General features: G+C 59.1%; 1 protein-coding gene across 1 annotated transcript in view; it reads right to left on the bottom strand.

Moving 5' to 3' along the window:
- Positions 1–268: 268 nt before the first annotated feature.
- Positions 269–12,696, bottom strand: part of ANP32A (acidic nuclear phosphoprotein 32 family member A) — a 33,784-nt gene continuing 21,356 nt past the window's right edge. The window contains exons 2-7 of the mRNA XM_010977951.3: positions 6,183–6,332; positions 5,861–5,983; positions 5,005–5,203; positions 3,859–3,956; positions 1,713–1,776; positions 269–1,454 (exon numbers count right to left, since the gene is read on the bottom strand). Of these exons, the coding sequence (XP_010976253.1) occupies positions 1,384–1,454; positions 1,713–1,776; positions 3,859–3,956; positions 5,005–5,203; positions 5,861–5,983; positions 6,183–6,332 (705 nt within the window). The 3' untranslated portion in view covers positions 269–1,383. The remainder of the gene's footprint in view (positions 1,455–1,712; positions 1,777–3,858; positions 3,957–5,004; positions 5,204–5,860; positions 5,984–6,182; positions 6,333–12,696) is intronic.

Genomic DNA, 12,696 nt, shown 5'->3' with positions numbered 1-12,696 from the left:
ATACTTCTTGTGTCTTTATCTCTTCACACCCCTCACCCCTGCCCACCGCTCAAAAGCAGCTTTTAACGGAGACGGCACGCCACCAAGTCTCACGCTGAGACCCCGAGTATCTGACCTGAGCTCCAGGCTACACAGCCTGTAAGACAACGATGTCAGGCAACCAGAGCGGAGCTCCCGGCCGCCCCCCACCGGCGGCCGGCAGGTCACCTGGACCGCCTCTTACCACGACCTCTGGCCTTCTGGACTCAAAGAAGCCATCCCCAAAAAATTGTATAAAAAGATTTATTGAAATTTATCAATGACAAACAGACATAAAACTCAAAGTTTGGCTCTTCTGAGGGGGAGGAAACCGGTGCAGACGAGAACACGGGCGAGGGAAACACACGTCACTTCAGAGGCAATCCGGAAGAGACAGGAAGGCAAACCTGTACACTGACTAGGAATTTGCAGTCACTTCGGATTTCCACTAGGTAAGAAATCACAATTCTGCATTAGTTTTCCGTGCTCGGGTGTATGGAAAAAAACCCAGCCGACAGGCAGCAGCGTCTCCTGTGCTCAGGTTCGTAAAAGGGTCTAAGCCCAGAAGGACCCATGGAAGAATTCTCTGGTCATTTTGCAAAACAAAGCGGTCTAGCATCTTACAGAACAAGATAGGACAGTTCTGTTTGTTGTGTTTTGTAAGCTGTTTGACAGACGCTGGAGTTGGAGGGTTAGCGTCTCCTTGCATCACAACTGCCAGGTTCATTTTACTCCTAACTCAGAAGCCTGCTGCTCCCAGCTCTCGGCTCACCACCCAAGAGTGACATCAGTCTTCTCCGGCAAACGAAGCCCACCACCATCCGCGAAGAGGGCAAGAGGGTGGGAGACGGGGAAGGGCCCCTGACCAGGGCCAAAGCCCGCCTTTAGGTCGCTATTTACAAACCAGGGCGCCAGGTGCCTCGAGCATCGCAGAACCACGGGAACCAGGACAGGAGGTGAGACCAGGCTGGTGCTCAGCCCTGCCTGGGCTTTGAGAAGCCAAACTGAGGGCAGCCACAGCCTTGCCCCCAACTCAGGAGGCTCAGGAAAGACCAGGAAATGAAAGGGTGCTCCGAACCGTCCTCCTGGGGAGCAAGGGGCAGACGGCCATGCGTGTGCCCTCAGCATCGCCTTCACAGGGACAGAACCAGACACAAAGAAGAGTAGGGGAAAGTAAAGAGTGGCAGTAAAAATAGTATTTTATTCCACCCCCTCCCGCCCTCCCACCCCCACCACCCCCAGTACACGTTTCCCCCTCGTTCCCACAGCAACGTTACAATCAGAAAAAAATAAGTTTCGGGGGGCAGGATTTGGGGGGGTTTGGGTAAAAACAGTCAAATCACAATAGGAATTTTTCAAAATAGGTTATTCCGCTTCGTCCTCGTCTTCTCCCTCATCCTCAGCTTCTCGTTTTCGCTTCTGACCCCTTTCTTCCTCTGGAAGAGAAAGGAGAAGACGTTTAGGTTAACACAATGTCGCCTCCGACTCCCCCCACCCGCTGGGAGAGCAGGGGCCGGACACTGAGGCCGCTTTGCCGTCCCTGGGAACTGAGGCAGGGGCTCTGCAAAGCCAGGGAGGCCCCTGTGGCCTCAGGAGGGCGTGTTCTGCCCACTGGCGGGTCCTCAGGGCCCACACCATCTGCTGTCACTGGCGGGGCCAGCCCGCTACCGTGGGGAGTAAAGAGGATGCCGTACCGCCAGGCTCCTCTTCATCCTCCTCGTCGTCTACCTCCCCGTCGTTGTAACCCTCCTCGTCCTCCTAGGAGAGAAGATGGGACATCAATGCCCCAGACATTAAGAGGGACATGTCAGGACACTTTCCCCGATGCTGAGCTCAAAACGGGGTAGCCCCCAGGACCTGCTTGCTTCTTCATCAGGGGCCCCCTTTATGAGTTGGCGGAGAGCTTGAAACCCCTCCCCTGGAGAATACCGTGTCACACACCACCTTTGCAGACCACATGGTGGTGGTGGAGGGGGGATGTGGAGGGGGACACAGGTGGTGGTGGTGGGGACACAGGTGGGGGGGGACACATTCCACCCCCAGGCTAAGGATCCTGACTCGAAGTCCCTGTAACTCAGGCAGTTCCCCAGTGCGGGCTCTCGGGGGGCCAAGCGCCCCAACCGAGTCCCCGTCACAGGGAGCAGGCTGTCCTGTCACCCGTCCTCAGTCTAGTTCTGGCTTCGAGGGAAGACCCCAGTTTTAGAAATCCAGATTCTGTGGGTGAGTCCAGCCTCACCCCACCCTGCCCCCTCGCCGTCCTGCCAACCTGGATTCCTTGGAGGGGAGGATAAATCAAGGCCCCCTGAGGACACCAACCCCAGCTCCCCGAGGCTCAGCAGGGGTGTGAGTCCCCCTTAACATGGGACCGTGCTGCTCCCGACGTCCTGGCTCACTGGGTCTCTGCATGCTGAACTGTTCCTAAAGCACCAGGCAGTCCATCGTTTAAAAAGAACTCGGCCATGGACTTCTTTTTGTCAAGGGAAATATCCCTTTATAATATCACCAAACAGCTCCTTAATCAGCCTGTTTGACAAGTGTGTGTGTGCGTGTGTGAGAGTGTGTGTGCGTGTGCGTGTGCGTAAGCTCTCCTTTTCTGGAAGCTGAAAATCTGCAGACGGTCAATGAGATTACCCCCCCCCACACACACACAAAGAAACCCTGCACACTGAGGCTCTGGTGACAGGAAGAGCAAGGTGAAAAATCCACGAGCCAGCGTGACCTTCTGCCCCATCCTGGGGGGACCTGTTTTGCCAAGTCTGGATTTTTAAAGTACACAACACTCCTCAGAGGTGAGCCTGGCAGCCGACACCTGGGAGAAGAGACCCCAGCCGCAGAACCTGGAGGGAACCGCGCCTGGCTCAGGCTCTTCCGCGGGCCCTGCCCTGCCTCTGCCCAGCGTGTGGGGGCCTGGCGGGCTGTGTGGCTGGGGCGTGTCTACACCCCTGGGGGAGGGAAAAGGGAAATGAGAGGAGGGCAGGACCTTGTCCACGCTGCTGTCATTTTAAGCCTCTCCAGGTCTAACTTTTGTGATTAACAGAGTTGGTTTAGAAATCTGAGAAGTCGGGGAAAATGACTCTTGTACAGAGAGACTCAGAGCATCCGAGCACGAAGGCCAGCGCAGAGCCGGGACCTGGAGGAGGTGGGACAGTCTAAGAAGTGGTCAGACACTCTCTTGTCAGACACTGTCCTTAAGCATTTTACTTACAAATTAGTTTATCCTCTTAACGACCCAGTGAGTTGATCCCTATTTACCAGCCAGCTGTAAAGTGACACCTGTTGTGCAGACGCAGAAACAGGCTCAGAAGGTCAAGGAACTTGTCCAGGAGCCGCTCACGGTGGAGCTGGGGTCTGCCCCTCAGACACACAACAGACCTCGTTAAGTGTGTGAGGGTGTCCGTCTGTGTGTGAGGGTAACAGCACTCCAGCTCCATGTGCAGGGACCCAGCAGTGCCTCATCCCATCACCCATCAGCTCAAGGCCGTCTCTGACTTTCCCTAGCACCTGAGTGCTCACAGAATATCTTGACTTCACACCTGAATGCCAAAAGGTGCAAAGTGGGGACGTGGACCATGCCAGGACTAGCTTTCACCTGGAAACGCGTGCCAGGCCTGCCCCAGCAGGTGAGTCCCCTCCTCACCTGCCTCCAGGATCCCCTTCCTCTTTCTCGGCCAGGGCCAGCTGCAATCTTGCTTCTCCCAAACCAGCCCAACAACAGGCCCTGAAACGGACTCGTTTCCCAGACTGCCAAAGCCGACTGCTGAGGCACTGAGCAGAGCTGACTCGGGCAGCAAAGCCAGGAAGGGGGACCCCAGGAGACGGTCCCCCAGCCCGGCCTCTTACCTCCTCCTCCCCACTCACGTCCTCCTCTTCACCTTCCTCCTCCTCCTCCTCGTCCTCCTCGTCCTCCACTACCGGAGCGTCTTCATCGTACTCCTCCTCTGTGCACGGAACGGGGGCGAGAAGCATCTGGAGTGAGCGGCCCTCCCTCCCACACGCAGCACAGACCCCGGGCTGAGGGGTCGGGCACGGCGGCTGTGGTCCTCAGTGCAGGGCCCACGACCCACCCACACCCCCGCAGGCCCGTAGCCAGGACGCTCGGATGCCATCGGACACATCCTAAAGTGATCCCAGAGTGAGCCCTCCCTCCAAGTTGTACGAAAGGAAGGACCCCTTGTGAGGTGTGAGGCTGCAGAGCAACTGCCAAGTCGAGGCCCAAGGGACGAGGCCCGGAGAGCAGAGCAGGCAACTCAGTGAGAGGGCGTCGAGCTGGACCCCACCTTCACGGTGAGGAAGCCGAGTCCCGGGGGAGAAGGGGCCCGCTCAGTCACACACAGGCAGCTGCAGGGCTGGGCCCCAGAGGCCTGGTCTCAGGACGCCAGCCCTCGGGCCTTTGTGCTACATCACCAGATGCCTGGAATTAGGGCAAACAGGTGTCTGAACACCCTGCAGAGTCCTCCCACCTAACAAGGGAAAACAGAACCGCTGGGGTGACATCTCGGCCCTCCAACTGTACCCTGGCCACGGAGACCTGCACGGAGGCCACGCTGTGCCGGCAGTGTGGTGGGGAGCACTGGCCCCGACTGCTCCCTGTGGCCCCAGGGAGCCCATAGTGCTGCCTGCAGCCTCCTCCGCTTCCAGGGACCTTGGGGCTCCTGAGTCCACCCCCCTGCAAGGCCCGGCCTCCAGTCCTGTGGGCCGCAGCCACCAGGGGGCCCCGTGACCTGTCCAGCCATCACCTCATCTCCACTCCTGGACACCCAGCCGGGGAAAGGGGACCCTCAGCCACCCCACTTTCCTCCACCCGCTCACCCCTCCCTGGAAGAGCATCAGTCCAGGGCCACTCACTGCACATCTCATTTTCAGGGGGACTTTGGAAAAGAGGAAAAACTGAAGGGAGGACTCGGAGGGTTTCGCAGGGTCAGAATGTGGCTGGGGAATCGCAGGACGGTCTCTGGGGCCCAGCCCCCTCGGATCCGCGCCACCCACCGTCCTCGTCCTCGTCCTCGTCGTCCAGGCCCTCCACGTAGCCCTCGGCGTCCGAGTCGGGGGCCTCCTTGTCGTCCCGGTCGTAGCCGTCGAGGTACGAGAGCTGCGGGAGCAGCTTGAACACGTTTTCTCGGTAGTCGTTCAGGTTGGTCACCTCGCAGTTGAACAGGTCTAAGCTCTTGAGGTTTTCTAACTTCTTCTGCAAGCACAACGCAGCCGACAGTGAGCGGCGCGCACGAGGCGGGCAGGGGGACAGCGTGCCGGTGACGAGCAGGCTCCGCTCTGGCTCTGCTCGGCCTCGTCACCCGAAGACGGGCAGCTGGACCTGAGGACTGTTAGAGCGTCGCCCAGCGCCGACACGTCCACACAACAGTTTTGGCTTCTGCCCTAACAGACGGGCTTGAAAGGAAGCCGGGGCTCCCGGTGCGCGAGCCAAGAGCTCTGTGCCCGCCTCTGTCCAGGGACCCGAGGAGAAAACCGGCGGTCACCTCCAGGGTCCCCTAATTCCTGGACGGCTCCTCCCTCCCTCGTGAAGGGCACAAGCCACGGTCTCAGCCTAAAGAAACGACAGCTCAGGCTGTCAAAGTGGAGCAGAAATTCTAACAGGAAAAGGACAGGCCAGAAATCAAGCCTCAGGTCCCACCACTCCCCCCACCTGCTGCCCACTCAGACTGTGTGACCCTGGCCAAGCTCTAGTTCTCAAGGCCTCAGGTTCTCTACGGACGAAGCAGAAGTGTCTCAGCGCAGAAAGTCAAAGAAAGGAAGATTAAAAACCAGAAGTCCTCCACACGTAGAAGCAGGGTTCCCGGTCCCAGTCCCTCCCGCCCGTGGAGAGGGGAGGACCCCAGTGACTCACCAGTGGCTCTATTGTGCTGAGGTCTTTAATTTTGTTGCCACTTAAATTTAGATGCGTGAGGTTCGGACACTTTTCTGCCAATATTTCCAGGCCCCCTGAGATTCTGTTATCGCTTAGTTCAAGCTAACAAGGCAGGGAGAGAAAAGGCAGGAGCGGCTCTTAAAACGAAGGCTCTCCTGGGCCCCGGCCGCCCGGCTCCCAGCAGACGGGCCAGGAAGGGAGCGCGGGGCTCACGCGGCCTTGCCTCCAATCGGCTCCCTTGACGCGAGGAAATGACCCCCGTCCCCCACCCTGCCTCCCGCACGCGCGCTCCGCTGTTTACCTTCTTAAGTTTGTTTAACTTTGGTAAGTTTGCGACTGAAGTGAGGCCTACGTTGATTGTGCTCAAGAACTGCAGCTCTTCAAACTCATCTGTGAGGCCTTCGATTTTGCCGTCGTTCGACCGACAGTTGTCCAGGACGAGCTCCTTCACCTGGAGGGAAGGGCAGCGTGAACTGGGGCAGGTGGAGGGCAGGGCGCGGACCCAGGGGCGCGTCCTCCGGCTGCCCGCGGCCAGGGCAGGGCTGGCGGCGCCAGGGCGCCACTGGGGACAAGAGCCTCGGCAGGACTGGAGGAGACAAGCCGGACCAGCCCCGCTGCCGTCGGCAAGGCTGGGGTCTCCTTCCCACCCCGCAGCCACCGCTTTCCAAACTCCATCACGAAACAAAGCATCTAAGCTCCCAGCTCCCCGCCGGCAGCAGCCACGTGTGGTCAGGCAGCCTCTGGGCCCCCCATGCCAGACCCTCAGAGCCCGTCACCCCAGTGCCCACCCCGGCCCCAGCCTGACCATCGTCCCTAGGCCAGCTACTGGTCCTCCTCCCTCTGTGCCTGTGGCCCTCTGCATGCAGATGGGGACACACCTGAATGTCTGCTCTCACTGGCTCCCCCACCGGTCGGGGCCGGCCCAGGGACCTGGCAGCCACCTCCTGGTCCCCAGCCTGGCCCACCCCACAGCAAGGGCAGCGGACCAGGGACCCCTCCCCCCTCCCCTCCCCCTCCCCAGACCAGCGCTGTCCACCAGCCTCCCTGGGACGACAGAAACCCCCAGCACGTCCGAGAGAGGGGCCACTGGCCACGTGTGGCTGTGAGGTGAGAAGTTTTAAATAAGTTTTAAATCTTATTTAGTTTTAATTAGTAAAAGCGTACAGACGCACATACAAGCTACCACATCGAACACCGCAGCTCTAGACTTAGGGAAGGACAGCCACTACCCTGGGGTGGACCCTCCAGAAACGCCGAGGGGAGCACAAAACAGAAGCTGGTCTTCGGAGACACCCGTGTCCCCGCCTACTGCCCCCTCCACCTCCCGGAAGGGGGTGGCCCTGTTAAGAGTTAGCAGATTGTCTGCTCTTCCCTTCTTACCCAAACTTTGGCCCCTAAGTTATTTCTAATGAGGTAGAAAGAACTGATAAAGAGCTACGCCTCACTGGGCTGCTGGAAGGCAGACCTGGCCACGGGAGAGTCCACGCTTGGGCACAGACGGCAGGGACACAGGCCGAGGAGGAGCAGTCAGGCCTCAGGCCTGAGACAACCTAGGAGGGTCAGGGAAGGAGGCCAGGGTGCCGGGCCCCGCGGGCAGATGCCCAGTGTCACCCCCGCCTGTCCCCGAGCTGCCACGGGCTGCTCCCTGGCCTCCCGGGACCACCGGGCACCTTGGAGGGGACCTCTCCTGGCTGCACCTGGTACTAGACACAGCACCCCCACCTGCCCACTCCCTGCAGCCTCCAGGAAACACGCGTTGACGTCCCCTGGCTATGAGGCCTCCCTGGGACTGCTCCCCACAGGTTCGGACTCCTCTCCTGGGGGTCCCATGGTACAGGCCCGTCCTCAGCTGCAGTCCGCACTGTCTGATGGGTCGTTCTTGCCCCTCGTAGCCTCTTCTCCTCTGGATAAGCAAGCGAGCTTGCCAGCCAGTCACTGTCCAGGGATGCTCCCCACCTCTGAGCCGGCTGATCTGCCGAACTTCTTCCTGCGGGGCCCAGGATGACCGCCCGCCATGGTGGGCCTCCCACTTGGGCGTCGCTGGTCCAAGCGCCAACATCGGGGAACAGGGGCCATAGCAGGCATGCCACGAGCTCCCTCAGTCCACCCCTGCTAGTGGACAGACCAGGGACACTGGGGCACGTCTGGGCCACAGCACCCCCTAGCTGCCCTGCTTCCTTCTCCCCAGTGGACAGAGGCAGCCCGCTCAGCCCACCTTGCCCCTGGATCCGGGACGGAGTAAATCCATTCCTTTCCCACTCTCAGTCCCCAGGGAACGCCAGATGCCCAGGTCAAGCCACCTTCTCAAGGTCACTGGCAACACTGCCTGGGAATAAACCCCGTGAGGCCTTCTGCCCTAGGGCAGGAAATCGGTGTAGAGCCAGGAAGCCCGGCCTTAGGGGAGCAGAGCAAGGGGAGTGAGGTCAGCTGTGCTGGGGGAGGAGAACCAGCCTTCCGTGTGCAGCTGACGCTGGAGTCCAGGGCGCAGGCCTCTCTGGTTACTCTTTCCTTGAAAGGCCCTGGGAACTCTTTAAGCCCCACCGAAGACAGACAAACATGAGAAGGGTTTCCAGTCCACCCTCAGATTTCAGACGTGGTCTCTACACGGGTCAAGGGCTTCTCTTCCGGCCATCAGCCGGGAAGTCCTCAGTGACGGGTGTGCGTGTGTGTGTGCACACAGAGTGGAGACGGTGCTGCGGAGTCAAGGGAATTCCTCCCAGAAGTCGGCCTCTTTCCCGGAGAGACACAACGCTGCCTGGGACTTCTACCGACAGACACAAGGTTCCAGCCCCAGATCCCAGCACCACCCCACGCTCGTGCCCATTCCTGGCGGGGACAACTCTCAAGGCACCGCTGCGAGTGCTTTTATGAATAATAACCATGACGTCTTTCCTGAGCCCTTGGCAGGCACGCTCTTCCAGGGCACCGTCTCACTCCATTCTCACAATCACCCGCTTCACAGGCACATCAGAACCGTCGAGCCTCAAAGTCCCAGGAATGGGCACAGGAAGGGGTCTAACGGACCCAGGTGGTCAGCGTTGCTGCCAGACAGGAGGGTTTCCCTGCTGCTCCCAGTGCAGGGCGCAGGCTCTGCAGACTCCCCAGCTTGATCCTGGCCTGCACCTGCTCCCCGCCTGCAGCCCCGCTGGCCAGGTGGGGGCCATGCCCGGCAGTCCCCACCCTGGTTACACTTCCTCTGTAACCAAAGCACAAGACCTAACCCAGCGCTCACTCAGATGAGGCTGCAGCCAGGGAGTGAGGATAAGGAGCGGGCAGGGGCGGGGGGGCTGAGACCCCACTCCTCGCCAAGGGGTAAGAGGCCACTTCCCATCACTTGGGCAGGAAAGCCTGTGGTGTCTGGCAGGCCAGGTGGCTGTTCCAGGTCTGTGGGGCCTCCGGAATCCCCATGGTTTCTGCATTTCCTTCCTGGCGGGGCTTCAGCACAGTCTGGGGAGAGATCAAAGGTGGGGGGTCCTCGAGGCTCACACCCTGAGGTGATACCACCAGAAAGCCTAAACCACACTGGGGGAACCCACCGCTGCTCTGTGGGGCTCTGTGGGGCGCTGTGTCACTGGCGGTGCAGGCGGGCAGTGTGTGAAGTGTCTGAACTGCACCAACAGGAGAAAACAAGACCTCCAGCCAAAGAGCTGACCTGTGGCAGGCATTCCGCCCACCCCAACCACCTGCCTGCCCGCAGGGTGGCCACACTCTCTCCTACCACAGGGCAGGCTCCTGTGTTTTAAAACGTCCACTCGCCCCAACCTCCCTTAAAGTGGCCTGATTCCCACACGCTCCCTCCTCCCGTCTCTACTTGGTGGCCTGTGCTCCAAACCCTTCCCTTTTACATCCAGGGCGTGTTCTGCTTAAAAAAGTAAAAAAAAAAAGTAAGGCCCATTTCCCCTTGCCAAATCCTGGGTGTGAGCTAAGTGCAAAGTTAAAATTAAACTGAAAATTTGTACTTTGGGTTTAGACTCCACCCCAGTCCCACTGGCCGTTTAAAAATATCCAACTGCGGTGACCCTCCGGTCCACTGACTGGCATCACTCTGCTTGTGTTGAGAGCTTTTCAAACACGCCATGCACAGGCCTGCACAGGACCCCACGCCACACTCCGCAAGGGCTAACAGCCGAGAGGTGTCTGCGCTCTCACGCACACTCAGCCGCCAAGAGATGTTGGTGGGAGGTGCTCAAGGTTCCCAAGAAATTCGACTGCCCGGCTCCTGCGCTTCCTGAAACCTTGTCCCCAAAGCAAGATCGCAGCCGTCACTTCTCACCAAGGGGGGCTGAGCCGTCGTGACAAACACAAACACATTACTACGCTAAGAACAACCCGGTGCTTGTTTCCAAACTGTGAAATCTTGTCTTTACAGATCCTTCACCTTAGACCATTCCTCTCTATTCCCAGACTGCAGTCCCGGTCACGGTCATCCAAGTCACTCTAAGTCCGCCTCTGCTTCCAAATGGGGTTTCTGTGGCAGCGGGGATGCTGGCCTCCTGGGAAGGCCAAGGCCAGCTGGCTGGGTGACCCCGCTCCATCCCAGGTCGCAGGCCTTGCCTCGCAGAAAGGGGATGACACATCCGTTTAACCTATAAAGCAAGCTCTGGCCTAGAAAACGTTCCTGGCTCCCCTCCGCCTCTGGGAAAAAATTCAAGGTCCAAAACTGACCTGAGGAGGCCCTCCACTCTCAGCCTCCCCCCACTCCCTCCAGTCTCATCGCCCCCACCCCTGCCTAGGGACCTACTTCAAGCCCCCTCCCCAGGAAGCCTTCCGCACCCAGCTCTGAGCATCCCGGAGCGTCGAGGGCAGCTGCTGCACGAATCATTTAATCGTGTATTAAGCATGCGATCCTCCTAGAGGTCACGGACTGTCCTCGTCCCCCGTAATCAGCCTAGCGGGGAGCAGGGTGCTTAACAAATGACCTGTTTACCGTGCCAGCGCAACGCTCGGTGCCAGGCATAGAGGGAGACAAACCATCATGGAACTTACAGGGTGGCTGGTCCAATACTGGCTGAACGAGCCCTCGCTCTTATGAACAGTCACAACCATGCCTGCTGGAGTGTGCTGTGCCCCCACACGAGCACTGCCCCCAGGAGGCAGGTCAGCTGTGCACCCTCCTCTTGACCTGACGCAGTGCTTGGCACACAGGTCTCTTGCCCAAAAGAAAACCTCTCTCTACACAGGGTGCTCCCGTGACACTGTCCATCTGAGCAGCTGAGGGGACACAGAGGCGACGGTGAGCCACAGTCGGGCCTGCCAGTAGCAGATGCGGTGGTGGGCGGAGGAGACAGACGCTGGTGAGCAGCTGCGGTCAGTGTGCCAGGTCGCAGGCCCGAGGCTGGGACAGGGCGCGTTCTTCACACGCCTCCACCCAGGAGGACAGCACACTCAAGGCAGACGAGGGGGACCCGGAGAGACCAACAAAGGGGTGCACCCAAGCAGAGCCACAACTGGTGAGAGTCTGCAGGGCCCACTGCACAATGAAAATGTGACAGCCCGCGCTTCAGAATTGCCCACGATTTCAGGACACTGACGGCAGCGCCTCAAGGCCAAGGGCTGGGAGGGCCCCCTAAGGGTGGGGCCTGCGTGCGTGCACAGGCCACACGCCCACAAAGCTGGTCCTGATGTCAAAAGACAGCCCGGGCCTGGAGCTGAGCCCCGGGAAGGCCAGAACCAGGAAGAAGGGAGCTCGAGAGGACTGCTCTCCACCTTTCCACTCTCTGAGGGGCGAGCAGAGTGCACAGGGGAGGCTCTGGAGTCGGATGGACCTGGCTCCAGGCCAGTTCCCCGCTTGGCAAAAGCTCACCCCACTCTCTCTGTTTCCTCCGACAACAGTGCCCGTCGCCTGCTTGGACCCACCTTCACCTTGGTCCACAGCCACCTTCACTGTGGGGTCTACAGAAGGGGCACAGGAGCGGGAACCCGGGCAGGCCAGCAGCTGGGTCTCCTCCACTGTCCGCAAGGCTTCTTCATGGAACGGAGGCCTCTCCACACTCTGGACAGCGAGACGGTGTGCCGAGAACACGGCCCGTGGAATTTTATACCTATACCTTGTTTGGTTTAGTTTTTCCCACTAACCTCGAAGCTTCATTTTCTTTCTTTCACTGAACAAGAAAGCAGTAAATATTTGTAGTTTTGGTTTCAACCTTGTCAGTCCCTGACCAAGTTAGTTTTCAGACCCCAGCCTTGCAACAGAAGACTTAAACCAGATCGACCCGTGTGTTTTTGGTGCTCGTGGATTTTAAATAGGTCAGCTTTTAAATGGGCCATCCCCTGTTGCAGATCCCATTTCTAGCTCGAAGGCCACACTGTCTGAGATGCCCAGGCGGAGAGGACATGGGTCCTTCCCAGAGACGTTCGACAGGAGTGACAGAGGCTTGCGATTTGGTCCTTTTAACCATAAAATCTCTAGTTTTGCTTATAAGTCAGTGTGGCAAAACCTGCAAAAATCAGTCAGGCTCTGGGGGAAAAGGTGGACGTTTCAAAGTCGACAGAGGCCCTGGGACCGTCTAGGTCAGTGGCTTTCTGACCACAACCCACAGTGAGAAGGCATCCCCACCAAGGCTCGGCACGCACGTGTGTGTGTAGGGGGGGCACGCACACCAAGACAAAACTCTGCCTCTTACAGCTACTCTTCTATTGTATTAAAAACACTGTTTTTCCAACGTGAGCCACAGTTTGCAAAATGCTGGTTTAGTTCTGCCCTCTTCTAGAGGAAGGAGCAAGGTCCGGAGCCTGCCTAGAGCGCAGGAACCCTGAGCCGGGGGATCTCCTCTGCCGCCCCGCCCCGCACCGCTGATCAGACGTCAGCCCCCGGG

This window comes from Camelus dromedarius, chromosome 29 (genome assembly GCF_036321535.1).
Source record: "Camelus dromedarius isolate mCamDro1 chromosome 29, mCamDro1.pat, whole genome shotgun sequence".
In the NCBI taxonomy this organism is placed as follows: domain Eukaryota; kingdom Metazoa; phylum Chordata; class Mammalia; order Artiodactyla; family Camelidae; genus Camelus; species Camelus dromedarius.
The sequence above is the reverse complement of the archived record's forward strand: the minus strand, read 5'-3'. Positions and strand labels throughout refer to the sequence as shown.